At 40.1% G+C, this 15,332-nt stretch overlaps 2 protein-coding genes across 3 annotated transcripts; one reads left to right on the top strand and one right to left on the bottom strand.

The window, feature by feature from the left end:
• Window positions 1–1,084: 1,084 nt before the first annotated feature.
• On the bottom strand, window positions 1,085–3,992 carry LOC115189655 (interferon-induced protein 44-like). Of its 2 annotated transcripts, XM_029748287.1 has the most exons (8): window positions 3,476–3,992; window positions 3,330–3,381; window positions 2,970–3,165; window positions 2,496–2,648; window positions 2,007–2,178; window positions 1,596–1,696; window positions 1,301–1,494; window positions 1,085–1,256 (listed from the first exon to the last, which is right to left on the bottom strand). In XM_029748287.1, the coding sequence occupies exons 1-8, from the start codon at window positions 3,954–3,956 to the stop codon at window positions 1,250–1,252; spliced, it is 1,356 nt and encodes a 451-aa protein (XP_029604147.1). In that variant the 5' UTR covers window positions 3,957–3,992; the 3' UTR covers window positions 1,085–1,249. The 2 variants fall into 2 exon arrangements, with proteins under 2 accessions (XP_029604147.1, XP_029604096.1); XM_029748236.1 differs by having other exon boundaries at window positions 1,085–1,494.
• Window positions 3,993–4,434: 442 nt separating this feature from the next.
• On the top strand, window positions 4,435–13,932 carry LOC115189999 (interferon-induced protein 44-like). The gene is made up of 7 exons (XM_029748536.1): window positions 4,435–4,918; window positions 5,017–5,047; window positions 5,964–6,159; window positions 12,566–12,718; window positions 12,977–13,148; window positions 13,283–13,383; window positions 13,498–13,932. The coding sequence occupies exons 1-7, from the start codon at window positions 4,453–4,455 to the stop codon at window positions 13,729–13,731; spliced, it is 1,353 nt and encodes a 450-aa protein (XP_029604396.1). The 5' UTR covers window positions 4,435–4,452; the 3' UTR covers window positions 13,732–13,932.
• Window positions 13,933–15,332: the final 1,400 nt, after the last annotated feature.

Genomic DNA, 15,332 nt, shown 5'->3' with positions numbered 1-15,332 from the left:
TCCTCCGGCGAGCGGATAAACCTATTTGGAGAATTGTCACGACAGCTGTCCATAAAAATTGATAGAGGGCGCACCTCTGATCTTTGCCATTGATCGCTTCTGTGATAGCAAAGCCAGTAGAGGGCTTCACCGATTCGTGGCAAGTGTGCGCTCTATGCAATGGTCGCACTGGCGGCATATTGTGAATGAAAAGGAAATAGAGGTTTTGCTTATATAATAGGCTCGGTTGTGCACAACATCCATTTCAATGGATGACATAAATAGGCAATTCCAATTTTTCTATTTTTTTTTTCTTCATTTGTTTAACTTTCCCAATACGAGGGAATGTATCTGACAGCAGACTCTTAAAATTATTTCCCTGTTCCAAATTATCCATCTTCATGAAATGATTCCGCAAATAGCCTTGTCTACTCGTAGTTTGTATGTATGCCTATTGCCTATGCATATAGATTCTAAATTACCATTGTGCATTGTTTAGACAGACTTTCAATTTTATGATCAGTGCGCTGGAATATGGCTGCAGTTTGGGGATTATCAATTTGTACCAGTTGTTTTCTATCAAGCCAAAGGAGGACACATGGAATTATTGATTTAGATGGTTGAATTTACAGAAAATTAGGGCGATATTTTCTTGATTTGTAAATGGATGAAAACAACAGTGCTTAGCCTACATCTCACCAGTGGAGGCTGCTGAGGGGAGGACTCCTCATTATAATTGCTGGAACGGAACGAATTAAATGGCATCAAACGCATGGAACCATGTGTTTGATACTATTGCACTTACTCCGCTCCAGCCATTACCACAAGCCCGTCCTCCCCAATTAAGGTGCCACCAACCTCCTGTGCATCTCACAGTGCATAAAAAGGTAGTCTTGTGTGAGAAGCTACCTATACTCTGGTATTATCTTCAATGCAAACATAAATACATCAGTGAATAGATCAGACTACACCACTTAGGAAATAGTTGTGACCAAGATGTTGCTGATCGGGTTGAAGGATAAAAAAAGGAATTAGATGAACCCATCTTTTGTAGAGCGTTTGTGGCTTACCTCACTCCCTCTGAGGCTCAGAAAGTTAAACAAACTGAGGTTTTGAGATTTATTTGCATGAAAGCAACACAAAGTAATATAACAAGTAATATAACGTGTTACTTTCATGTAATATTACTTTTTCAAGTAACTACTCCCAACACTGCTAATGACACATGCATTACAGCATGACACCTTCCTACCCAGTTACTTATCAAACATTAAACACTGGACTGGACTGGCACTGGACTGGACTGGCACTGCAGATGCCAGTCACTGGACTGGCATCTGCAGGGGTTGGAGGGCAGTAATCCTCAAATGTGTCATCAACAGCTTGGAGAATGTGATGAACTGCACTCAGCAGCAGGATGTCAGTGTTGCAGCTCACAGACAGTTCACTGGAGTAGTTCTTAACTGGAAGCACATAGGACACTGGCAAACCCACCACCTCGGCTGCCTTCTGCATCTGTGGCACAGCAAAACACAAGATAGAAGATGGATTGCAGATATAATGGTTTTACAACACATTAAACTACACCTAATCCTCAACTTTTGAAGTAGGCCTACCTTCTCCTGTAGGATCCGGCTGGAGTAGACAAACTTCACATCCTCTTGGACAGCATGACACACCTGGTCCACATGGGTCAACAGAACCACCTGGGGGATGTCTGGAGGGCACAGGGTCATATAGATGTAGGATCTTAATTTTATCACTCTTTTGCTGCTGAGAATGTTCCTGCACAGCAGGAAATGCAAACTTGTAGTGTATTTGAGAAAAAGTCTTCTAAAGTTTGTAATTTCCATGTTTCAATTTCAGACTTGATTTGCCTTATGTAAAATGTATCAACCTCTGCAAAAATGTGCATTAATTATAATCCACATAGTAATTAACATTTCCTGCTGTAGCAAACTGGCTCAAATTAAGATCCTACATGTGTATACAGTAGTCTGTGTGTGTGTGTGTTTCTGAAATCTCACCTAGGTCTGAGATTTCAGCTTGAAGTGTCCTCAGTGTCTCTGTAAGGTCCTCACTGGTGGTCATGACTTGGCAGGCATTCAAAACAAACACCGCACAATGGATTTGGTCATTTACTGATGGATTAGGTCTGTAACCTGAAGTCTCAGCTTTGATGGGCGCATCACTTTGAAACTATTGTTGGACAACGTCATTGTGTTGCCATAAAAAGCAAACAGAACAAACAAATGAATATTGTTGCGATCCAGTAATGAGCCATGTTATAATTCCCACCAAGTGGGTTAACCCTATTGACACAATGCAACCCAGTGACCTGGGTTCACGGCCCTGTCCCCATGTTAGCTATAATGTGTATGTTGGTTACAAAGTGAATAATATGCATAACATGTTAATAATATAACATGGAGTTTCCTTTGATCTTTATCCCAAGCAAGGCTAGGAATCATCATGAAGACATTGTTAGTCCCAGAAAGAAAACAAATGCTACCTACCTTGTGTCCCTCGGGGGCGTGCCCCTTGATGACAGCCAGTGCGTCTGGGAGGGTCAGGCCAGTCGTCTCGCCGTCCCCCAGAGCCAACACATCACACAGGGTCAGAGCTGTGGGCTTCCCCCCTCTCTCTGACCGGATGTCATATGACTTCAGCTGGGTAGATAGAGAGAGGAAAGACAATGTTGTCAGTCTTTTGTAAGCTAGTTTTGTTAGAGACAAACTCAGACAATGACCACCAAAAAGACCAACATACAGTAAGTATATCCATAGATGAAAGGGGAGTATCTTTGGTATATATCCCTTCCCACCCACCCACCCACCGGGCAGGTCCTCACATTCAGACACATTGATATGGCGGTCCAGATGTTCTCAAGCATTTCTCTGTCTGTTACAAATGTAACTCCTTAGCTTTCTATCTCTGTCAAGGCATTATCAATCTATTATGCTAAAAACTCTTTGTTACAGACACTATACCTTCTTGATGAAACCCTTTGTTGCAGTGCCAATAAAAGGCAGGAGAAGGACTCTTCCGAACATCACAGATCTGACAGAGTTGATGAAGCTGGATTTTCCTGACCCAGGAGGACCCATCAGCAGAACCCTGACTTGGTTCAGAGACTGGCAGGCAGGTTTGAAGGAGACCAGATTCTTCCTCAGTGACCCCCTTCCTCTGGTGAAATGGGATATCATAGAAAGAGTCATAATATTACATCAGACAGCCTGCAGACTGCTTTTAGACCACCAATACTAAGCCACAGACTAGCCTCTACTGGTGTAGAACAAATTTACTTTGTTATTGATAGATTCAGGAAATTAATTTCCAATGTGACCTACTTCTCAGTCCATGACAGCTCCCTCCAAGGGTTCAGCAGCACATCTCCAACACCTTGAACATAAAAATAACAAACAATTACAGTAGGCATAGACTACATTTTCAGAGAGTACATTTAATTCATCACTTTGTTTTGGGGCAGAATTACTTTGAATGCGATGCAACTCCACATCCATGAAGGGCACCTCATACTCGTAACTCCAATCGGTGGGTGTGTAGGTATCATCTGACCCCACATCAACACAGAGTGTTTTGTCCTTATTGCTGTAAATGTTTAGGCAATCCCCAAAGCCAATTTTTTCTTTATTAAAAATGATCGAATTACGGTGGTTCACGACAGGAAAGACGTTTGATATTTGATGGTCTATTTCGAAGACAAATGCCCCTCTGTCCTCTTGACAATAAAACCCAGGTCGTTTACTCATATATCCCCCCTTCATCGTGCCTGATTCCAAATAAACGATTACGACGAATCTTCCCTCTTGATCGAATTTAGAAATAAAATCGCTCATCTTAAATCCACGGTGGGGCACCTTGTAGAGCAGTTGAAGTCGGACAGGTTCGGGAAAAAACTGTAACAACAGTTTCTCGCTCCCCAAATCCAGTGCAGATACGGCTGCATGGGCCATGGAGAAATCAAGCGGAGATAACTAGCCTGTTACGGAATCGACGAGCTATATGCAAATCAAATATGTGTGCCTATTTCCAAAAGTAGTCTGTTGTGTAAAAATGTCCGCACCGGAATCAATAATGGAATCACTGTGGAATGGCCATATCCACATATGCCTAAACAACAGCCTACGGAACGTGAAATGTTCCACAAAAACGAAACTTACTGTAACCCAACCCACATTTACCGTGCACAAGAAAAGCTGCGCGTAAAGGACCGGACGAGAAGGCATTGGGACGGTGAGCAATTCTATTTTCCTGGTAGCACAAGTGGGTGGGTTGGCTAATATATTGTGATTGGTGACGTTTCATTTCTCTGAAACACTCTAGGCCTACTATTGATTTGGTGCGGGTTCGTAGGCTATCCATTAAACCGGCTCAGAAATAAGACTTGGAATTATTTTATTTGCATAGCTGTAGTAGATTTCGTGAAGTCTAGTGACATCACGTTTTTTAATGGCTTCAGTAGTATCTGCATTGAGCTTGGAGCAAGAGACGCATTTGTTGAAGCTCCTTCCCGAACCTGCCCAACTTCACCTGCTCTACAAGGGAAGCCACCATGGGTTCTACATGCATACGTTGAGATCTAAATTTGGCAAAGAAGGAACATTCGTTGTAATAGTGTATTTCGAATCTGGGTATGTAAAGGGGGGTTACCTGAGTAAATCGTCTAATGAGAGTGAGGACCAAGACGCATTTGCCTTCGAAATAAACCATCAAGAAGTAACACACTTCCCTGTTCTGGATGACTCCAAGGCGACACATTTTTCAACCTCAATGTCAAATGGTTGCTTGAAGTTTGGGGAATGTCTAAAGTTGTACACGGAGAATAGATCCATTTGCGTGGAATCGTGGGATATTATGTATTACCAGGGTTGGCAGGAGCCGCGGTACCTGGATGTTGAGCTGTATCGAGTTGGAAGTAAGTATAACTACTCGCCGCCCAGATCCGTTTTTAATTTCTGTCATTATTGTACTGTTATTTGTACTGATTATGCTCTTATTCATTTTATATTCAAGGTGCACGGAGGGAGCTGCCATGGACTGAGGAGTAGGTCACATTGTGAATTAATTTACGGAGTCCAACATTCATTAACTTTAAGCAGTCTGCTTCTGCTATGACTACTAGAAACACTATTTGAAGCCTGATGCAGACCTGGGTGCAAATACTATCTAAGGTTTTTCAACGACTTTCACATAGATTACATTTCAAAGTAAGTTTTAGGATATATTTTCTTAGAAAATACAAGCTGTTGAATATTTGGAAATGTATTTGAAAATACTCATACATTGACAAGTGTATTTTCAAAGACATTTGTATTTGAACCGAGGTCTGTTTGGTGCTAGGGGTATTTGAAATATATTTGGAAACAAGTAGCCTATTTGAAAATAGTTTGAAATAGTCATTATAGGAAAAAAATTTTGAAAATACTTTCAAATACAACAAATAGAATTAGTTGATTCTGCCAAATTATTTGCAGATACATAGAAAATAAGTAATTAAAATACAAATACTTAAATAAGCATGTCTTTGAACTACGGCTGTCAAACAAGAAAATTGTTTTATTGAGTTATTTGCTGGGATTTAATTGCAATTAATGGTGAATTCCGTATTTGCTCAAATTGAGCTGTTATTTACAATTTTCCATGCAAAAAAACATTACAAGTATATTGACGTCTTGATGTTGTCTAAAGTAACTACCAAATTAGGTACATATAGAAAGTGCATTTTCTTTAACCTCAATGTCAACTAGTTTTTACATGGCATTGTAGATTTGAGCTGTATAGATCTATTTTGGATGTTTAGAGTATTTCCAACGCTTTCAGACAATGTGATTAATCACCATTAAAAAAATGAGTGCACTAAATTACAAAATGTTAACTTGAGTTTTCTGATTAACTCTGACAGCACTTATTTCAACCCAGGTCTGATCTGATGTAATATCATTATAATATCATTTCACCAGAGGGAGGGGGTCACTGAGGAAGAATCTGGTCTCCTTCAAACCAGCCTGCCAGTCTCTAAACCGGGTCAGAGTTCTGCTGATGGGTCCTGCTGGGTCAGGAAAATCCAGCTTTATTAACTCTGTCAGATCTGTGATGTTCGGAAGAGTCCTTCTCCTGCCTTTTATTGGGACTGCAGCAAAGGGCTTCATCAAGAAGGTATAGAGTAAATCATCTGTAACAAGGAGTATTTTGCATGATACAAACAGTGCCTAGTGAAGGTCTACACACCCATTGCACAGTCTTCACACGCTGCCTTAAAATGTAATCTGAAAAGGGATCCAATTATTTATTTTCCTGTCAATCTACACAACCTAATCCACATTATTTTATACTCAACAAAAATATAAACGCAACATGTAAAAAGATCCCAGAAATTTTCCATATGTAGAGAATGCTGATTTCTCATAAATGTTGTGCACAAATTTGTTTACATCCCTGTTAGTGAGCATTTCTCCTTTGACAAGTTAATCCATCAACTTGAAATATGTGGCATATCAAGAAGCTTATTAAACAGAATGATCATTACACAGGTGCAACTTGTGTTTGGGACAATAAAAGGCCACTTTAAAATGTGCAGTTTTGTCACACAACACAATGCCACAGATGTGTCAAGATTTGAGGGAGCATGCAATTGGAATGCTGACTGCATGAATGTCCACCAGAGCTGTTGGCAGAGAATTAAATGTTAATTTCTCTACCATCGTCGTTTTAGAGAATTTGGCAGTTTGTCCAACTAGCCTCACAACTGCAGACCACGTGTAACCACGCCAACAGGAAATGTTAATTATTATGTGGATTATAATTTATAGACATTTGTTGTAGGGGTAGATACATTTAGTAAAATCTTTGAAATTGTTGCACGTTGAGTTTATATTTTTGTTCAGTATAATTTTCCAAATTACTAAGAAATACAAAATGAGGATGCATTGATTGCTTATGTTGTGACTTGACTTTAAATCAATCTGAAGACTGTTATTTATCTAATTAACTAAGTATGTTTAATTGTTACCTGATTAACTTAATCATGTAACAATTAACTCATTAGGATCTGGGGCGCCACGAGAGCGTTTTTTTAAAGAGATACCATCTCCCGAATTAAATTAGATTTGGATAGAAAACACTCAGAGGTTTCTAAAACTGTTTGAATGATGTCTGTGAGTATAACAGAACTCATATGGCAGGCAAAATCCTGAGAAACATCTAAGCAGGAAGTGAGAATTCTGGTGCTTGTAGTCCTTTCAAGTCATTGCCAATCGAACACACGGTGAGTTAGGGTTCATTTTGCACTTCCTAAGGCTTCCACTAGATGTCAACAGTCTTTAGAAAGTTGTTTGAAGCGTCTACGATGAACAGAGACCGAATGAGAAGCCTGGGAAGTTTGTCACCCAGAGAATGACATCACTTCTTGGCGTGCGTTCATGAGGATGGATCCTCCCGTTCCAAAACCTTTTTCAAAACACAGGAACCGTCCGGTTGAAATATTACTGAATCGTCACGTTCTGAAGGCCCTAAAGATTGATCTTTTACAACGTTTGACATGTTTGAACGAACGTAAATACAACTTTTTTACAAATTATGGACTTTATCGAACAAAACAACATTTGTTGTGGACCTGGGATTTCTGGAAGTGCCTTCTGATGAAGATCATCAAAGGTAAGGGAATATTTCTAATGCAAATTATGATTTTAGATGACTCCAAGATGGCGGCTATCTGTATAGCCTAGTGTATTTTTCTGAGCTCAGTACTCTGATTGATTATTGCAAAGAGTGCTTTCCTCGTGAAGCTTTTTTGAAATCTTTCATAGTGTTTGCATAAAGGAGATGTTCATCTATAATTCTTTGAATGACAGTTTAATTTTGTATCAACGTTTATGACAAGTATTTTTGTAAATTGTGGCGCTGATTCACCGGCAGTATTTGAGGGAAAATATTTTCTGAACGTCACGCGCCGATGTAAAATGCTGTTTTAAGATATAAATATGAACTTTATCGAACAAAAAATGCATGTATTGTATAACATAATGTCCTGGGAGTGTCATCTGATGAAGATCGTCAAAGGTTAGTGCTTCATTTAGCTGTGTTTTGAGTATTTGTGATGCATGCTAGTTGCTTAGAAAATGGCTGTGTGGTTATTGTGTCGATGTACTCTCCTGACATAATCTAATGTTTTGCTTTCGCTGTAAAGCCTTTTGGAAATCGGACAACGTGGTTCGATTCAGGAAAAGTGTATCTATAAAATGGTGTAAAATAGTCCTATGTTTGAGAACTTTGAATTATTACATTTTGTGGTTTTAAATTTGGCGCTCTGATTTTTCACTGGCTGTTGAATAGTGTGGGACGATTTCGTCCCACATACCCGAGAGAGGTTAACCCATAATTTATACAGTTTGCTCAAAAGGGGCGATTCCGGCAGGCTGGCACACTCACTGACCTCATTCCGGGCGGGAACTACTCAGTGTGTAAATATTATGGAAAACAATTCTCTTATAGCTTGTCAAAATACATCCCTCTCTTAACAAAAACACTTTCATATTTTTTTATATTACATGCACAACGCATAGTATGGAAACTTTGTATATGTAGTGGGTATACTTTACAAGTTACAATATTTCCTTTATAACATTTTTAATGACATCACAAAATAACAAATAAAATGACATTAGTGTTCTATAGATCGCCTCTGACCATTCCCCACATTCTATGTTAGAAATTTTGTTCCAGTATTCGCTTTTCAATGTGTTAGTTTCAGTGGGAAAAAGTCTGTTGAAACAAAGGACATTCCTTTGGTGAATCTTGAGAGAGCAGACCTGAATCTTTTCCCTTGATTTACAACAGGGCGTGAGTTAACCCCCTCTAATTCTTCCTTCCCCCTCTAGGGTGAGAGTGGGTCTGATTTGAAGTTATTTATTGCAAACCTGATCTGACCTATTTGGTTTCTAATGGACACTTATGTCTTCACATCCCAGAGTTAATTCTTGGTGGAAGTACCTTTGGCGGCCATTACATCTGTGAATCATTTTGAATAATATTCTATCAACCTTGTGGTGGTATCATGTTATGAGTATGCTTGTCATCTGCAGGGACTGGGGAGTTTGTCAGAATCAAAATAAATATAAAATGATCAAAGCCCAGGTAAAAAGTTAAAGGAGAACACGCCTTTGTCTTCCAAAAACCTAACCCTGGGATAGAGTTTTATTTTCAGCGAGACACATTGTTATGCCAAAGACAAACCAGAATGGCTTTCCAATAGGTTTTGAGTGTTCCTGAGTGCTCTAATCTAAGTCCTGACTTAAATTTGCTTGAAAATCAGAGACAAGGTTTGCATATTGCTGTCCTTTTTGACATAAACAATGAACATACAGTGCATTCGGAAAGTATTCATACCCCTTGACTTATTCCACATTTTGTGTTACAACCTGAATTTAAAATTTATGAATCCTTTTTTCACCCATCTACATAATGACAAAGTGAAAACATGTTTTTAGACATTTTTGCTAATATATTGAAAATTAAATACAGAAATATCTAATTTACATAAGTATTCAGACAATTTACTCTGTACATTGTTGAAGCACCTTTGGCAGCGATTACAGCCTCAAGTCTTCTTCGGTAAGATACTACAAGCTTGGCACACCTGTATTTGGGGAGTTTCTCTCATTCTTCTCTGCAGATCCTCTCAAGCTCTATTTTTAGGTCTCTCCAGAGATGTTCGATCTGGTTCAAGGCCGGACTGGGCCACTCAAAGGCATTCAGGGATTTGTCCCGAAGCCACTCCTGCATAGTCTTGGCTGTGTGCTTAGGGTTGTTGTCCTTTTGGAAGGTGAACTTTCGTCCCAATCAGGTCTCGAGTGCTCTGGAGCAGGTTTTCATCGAGTATCTCTCTGTTCTTTGTTCTGTTCATCTTTCCCTTGATCCCGACTAGTCTCCCAGTCCCTGCTGCTGAAACACATCCCCACAGCATGATGCTGCCAACACCATGCTTCACCGTAGGGATGGTGCTTGGTTTCCTCCAGGCATGAAGCTTGGCATTCAGGCCAAAGAGTTCAATCTTGGTTTCATCAGACCAGATAATCTTGTTTCTCATGGTCTGAGAGTCCTTTAGGTGCCTTTTGGCAAACTCCAAGCGGGCTGTCATGTGCCTTTTTACTGAGGAGGCTCCCCTGCCTCAGCCGGTCTGTCAGGTGCATCAGCGGGGGTGACCGGTCCGCTCCTGATCCCCGGGATCGTCATTTTGGTCGGCATCTTGTGGCTGGAGCCGCGTGTCGGGGAGGGGGTACTGTCACGTGTGCTCCCTCTCCGGCCTCTAGGTCACCTGGCTGCTCGCTATGGCGCACACGTCACCATCGTTACGTGCACCTGCACGTCATCAGACTCACCTGGACTCCATCACCTCCTTGATTACCTTCCCTATATATGTCACTCCCTTTGGTTCCTTCCCCAAGGGTTGTTTCAGTTTCCTGTCTGTGCGTTGTTTGTGTTTCTTGTTTTGGATTATGTTTATTTTAAAACACTCACTCCCTGAACTTGCTTCCCGACTCTCAGCACATATCGTTACAGATGATCAATGGAAACAGGTTTCACCTGAGCTCAATTTCGAGTTTTATAGCAAAGGGTCTGAATACTTATGCAAATAAGGTGTTTCTGTTTTTTATTTTTAATACATTTGCAAAAACTTCCAAACTCGTTTTCACTTTTTCATTATGGTTAGGTATTGTGTGTAGATTGACGATTTTTATTCATTTAATTAATTTTAGAATAAGGCTGTAATGTAACAAAATGTGGAGAAAGTCAAGGAGTCTGAATACTTTCTGAATGCACTGTAAGTATTCACATCCCTGAGTCAATACATGTTAGAATCCCCTTTGGCAGCGATTACAGCTGTGAGTCTTCCTGGGTATGTCTTCAAGAGCTTTGCACACCTGGATTGTGCAATATTTGCACATTATTATTAAAAAAATGATTTAAGCTCTGTCAAGTTGGTTGTTGATCTTTGCTAGACAGGCATTTTCAAGTCTTGCCATAGATTTTCAAGACGATTTAAGTCAAAACTGTAACTAGGCCACTCAGGAACATTCAATGTCATCTAGGTAAGCAACTCCAGTGTGTATTTGGCCATGTGTTTTAGGTGAATTTTTCTCCCAGTGTCTGTTGGACAGCAGACTTAACTAGGTTTTCCTCAAGGATTTTGCCTATGCTTAGCTCAATTCTTTTTATTTTAAAAACTGCCTAGTCCTTACCGATGACATGCAGACCCATAAACCATGCTTGAAAATATGAAGACTGGTACTCAGTGATGTGTTGTATTTGCCATAAAGGACATAAAGTTCATTTCTTTGCCACATTTTTTGCAGTTTTACTTTAGTGCCTTATTGCAAACAGGATGCATGTTTTGGAATATTTTTATTCTGCACAGGCTTCATTCTTTTCACTTCGTCATTTCGGTTAGTATTATGGGATAACTACAATGTTGTTGATCCATCCTCAATTTTATCCTATCACAGCCATTAAACTATGTAACTGTTTTAAAGTTTGGCCTCATGATGAAATCCCTGAGCAGTTTCCTTCCTCTCCGGCAACTGAGTTAGGAAGGACGCCTGTATCTGTGCAATTAATAGCTTTTAAAATGTTTACCCATCTACCAATAGGTGCCCTTCTTTGTGAGGCATTGGAAAACTTGAATCTTTGTGGTTGAATCTGTGTTTGAAATTCACTGCTTGAATGAGGGACATTACAGATAATTGTATGTGTGGTGTACACAGATGAGGTAGTCATTAAAAAAGAATGTTAAACACTATTGTACACAGAGTCCATGCAACTTATGACTTAAGCAAATTTTTACTCCTGAACTTTTTTAGGCTTGCCATAGGAAAGGGGTTTACATTTCATCTTTTCATTTTTCATGAATTAGTAAACATTTCTAAAAACTATTCCACTTTTACATTATGGGGGATTAGGTGTGTAAATTCAGGCTGTAACACAAAATGTGGGAAAAAGTCAAGGTGTGTGAGTACTTTCTGAAGGCACTGTATGTTGCCCTAAGAGTTGTGCAAAGTTGGTAGAATATATTATTCAAAATGATTCACAGCTGTAATGGCTGCCAACTGTGCTTCCACCAAGTATTAACTTGAGGATGTGAAGACAAAATCAAGACAACTTCATTGTTTTATTTTGAATAAATTTTTTAAATGTCTCTTTCTTTCACTTTGAATATATGGAATAGGTTGTGTACATCTGTAGGGGGAAAACATCTAATTTAATTCCTTTTAATATTACATTTTAAGGCAGAAAAATGTGAAGACTGCAAGTGGTGTAGACATTCACTAGCAACTTTAAGATACTGTAGATAATGCCTTGACTGAGACAAAAACCCAATGAGTATAATTTGTAGCAGACAGAGACATGCTTGATTGTTTGGGAACATCTGGACTGCCATATCAATGTGTTCATGAGTGTGAGGACTCGCCCTGTGGGTGGGAGGGATGAGGGAATGTATGTTTTGTATGTCTGAGTTTGTCTAAAAAACTTGCTCTCAAAACACTGTCCGCTCTCCTTATCTACCCAGCTGAAGTCGTATGACATCCGGTCAGAGAGAGGGGGGAAGCCCACAGCACTGACCCTGTGTGATGTGTTGGCTCTGGGGGACGGCGAGACGACTGGCCTGACTCTCACAGATGCACTGGCTGTCATCAAGGGATATGCCCCCGAGGGACATGATGTATAGTATTACCTTTCTAAATGTAACAATACAATCAAGATTTTAAAAACCCTTAGTCTTACCGAGGATAAATATCAGAAGAGATGGGCCTATATTGCTTGCTATGGTTTGTCCACATTTGACACATGTAAACTTGGAAGGCCTACTTTTTAAATGTTTTATTGTTGATGCTGTTATAACCAACTTTGATAAATATACTAATGTATAGTATCGGTTTTGTTTGCTTCTCATCAATAAAATTATTCTCCCACACAATAGTTTCAAAGTGATGCACCCACCAAAGCTGAGACTCCCGTTTACAGACCTGTTCCATCAATAAATGACCAAATCCATTGTGCGGTGTTCGTTCTGAATGCCTGCCAAATCATGTCCACCAGTGATGACCTTACAGAGACACTGAGGACACTTCAAGCTGAGATCGCAGATCTGGGTGAGCTCATCCCAAAACTTCAGAGGGCAATTTTGATATCAGTTGATGTTATGTTTAACTGCAGATCATAGATATAACTAACTGATTTCTCTTTCTCACTCTCTCCCTCACACACACGACACCGTCCTCTCCAGACATCCCCCAGGTGGTTCTGTTGACCCATGTGGACCAGGTGTGTCATGTCGTCCAAGAGGATGTGAAGTTTGTCTACTCCAGCCGGATCCTACAGGAGAAGGTAGGTTAAATAATTTATATGTTTTAATCAATTTAGATTCACTCAATAATATAATGGAACAGTATTTTTTTAAAGTTTTATTTGCAATCTATCATATGTTTTGCTGTGCCACAGATGCAGAAGGCAGCAGAGGTGGTGGGTTTGCCAGTGTCCTATGTGCTTCCAGTTAAGAACTACTCCAGCGAGTTGGCTGTGAGCTGCAACACTGACATCCTGCTGCTGAGTGCAGTTCATCACATTCTCCAAGCTGTGGACGACACATATGAGGAAAACCACCCTCCCACCCCTGTAGACGCATCTGCAGAACCTCCATCTGCAGAATTTCACCACAAGCCCAGTAAGCTTTAAATATTTGACTAGTAACCATTGGTGAGAAATCATGTGCAGTTGTTTATTGTGAATGGATAATGTTTTCTTTGTTTTCTTTTGGGTGTAATTTTTTTTCTCCAGATGTTGGAACCTACGTGTATGCTTATTAGGTTTACAAATAACAAATTAATTCAAGTGAAACAAAGTATGTTTTTGTACAATAAACCAATGAGAAGATGACAATGTCTGTTCGATTTTATGTTGGTGTCACGTCCTGACCATAGAGGGCTCTTATTTTCTATGGTAGAGTAGGTCAGGGCATGACTGGGGGGGTTTATCTAGTTTATTTACTTCTGTTGTTTTGGTTCTAGTTTCTTTTTTCTATGTTGGGATTTTTGTATGATCCCCAATTAGAGGCAGCTGGTCATTGTTGTCTCTAATTGGGGATCATATTTAAGTAGTTGTTTTTCCCACCTGTGTTTGTGGGAGATTATTTTGAGTTAGTGCAGGTTGCACCTCTTTCGTCACGGTTTGTGTTTTGTTTGTAGTTTATTGTTTGTTTTGCAAAGTTTCACATTAAAATATATGATGTGGAACGATACCCACGCTGCGCTTTGGTCTCCTTCCTACGACGAACGTGACAGTTGGCCTATTGTATACTTTGAAACAGTGGTGTGGATGCCAGTGGATGGATGCCAGTGGTTCCCTACAAAATTTACAAATGACATACACCATTTTTTCCCTTCAATTTACAAGAGGCTGCATCTATCTCACCAGAGAAAGCATCCGAGTGAGCAAAACAGCGCCCCTCTGTCTCTGTAGCCCATCTAGCTGATGCTGTCTGGTCAAAAATATTGATATTGTTGCTGTAACAGTGTAGGTTCCGTCCCTCTCTTCGCCCCAACCTGGGCTCGAACCAGGGACCCTTGCACACATCAACAACTGACACCCCACGAAGCATCGTTACCCAACGCGCCACAAAAGCCACGGCCCTTGCAATGCAAGGGGAAACTCTACTTCAAGTCTCAGAGCGAGTGACGTCACTGATTGAAATGCTATTAGCGCGCACCACCGCTAACTAACTAGCCATTTCACATCGGTTACATTGCCACCATTGAATGCAAGGGAATCCAGTGAGAATTTGGCCTCCCTTGATATTTTTTGTAGTTGACAATAACAGCCAATCAGTCTTGAGCTAAACTGAGTGAGCTCAACTGTGAATGGTTCTGGCACACCAAAGAAAAGTGTCAAGGGAAGCCAGTTTGGATTTGGCTTCACACCAATCAAATCAAGCCAAATGTTATTGACAGAATTGAACTGTTGCAACTTGTGTTGTCTATTTACCGCTACAAACCGATGCTGGCACTGACTGCACTCGAACTGTGTAGGGCCATAAGCAAACAAGAAAATGCACATCCATAGTCAGCGCTCCTAGTGGTCAGTGATTTTAATGCAGGGAAACTGAACTCCTTACCTCATTTTTACCAGCATGTCACGTGTGGATCTAGAGGTGAAGAAAAACTCAAAATCACCTTTATTACAGACACAGAAATACAAAGCCCTGTATTTGCCAAATCTGACCATAACTCTATCCTCCTGATTCCTGCTAACAAGCAAAAACTGAAACAGGAAGTACCAGT

This window comes from Salmo trutta, chromosome 1 (assembly GCF_901001165.1).
Source record: "Salmo trutta chromosome 1, fSalTru1.1, whole genome shotgun sequence".
Classification (NCBI taxonomy): Eukaryota; Metazoa; Chordata; class Actinopteri; order Salmoniformes; family Salmonidae; genus Salmo; species Salmo trutta.
The sequence above is the reverse complement of the archived record's forward strand: the minus strand, read 5'-3'. Positions and strand labels throughout refer to the sequence as shown.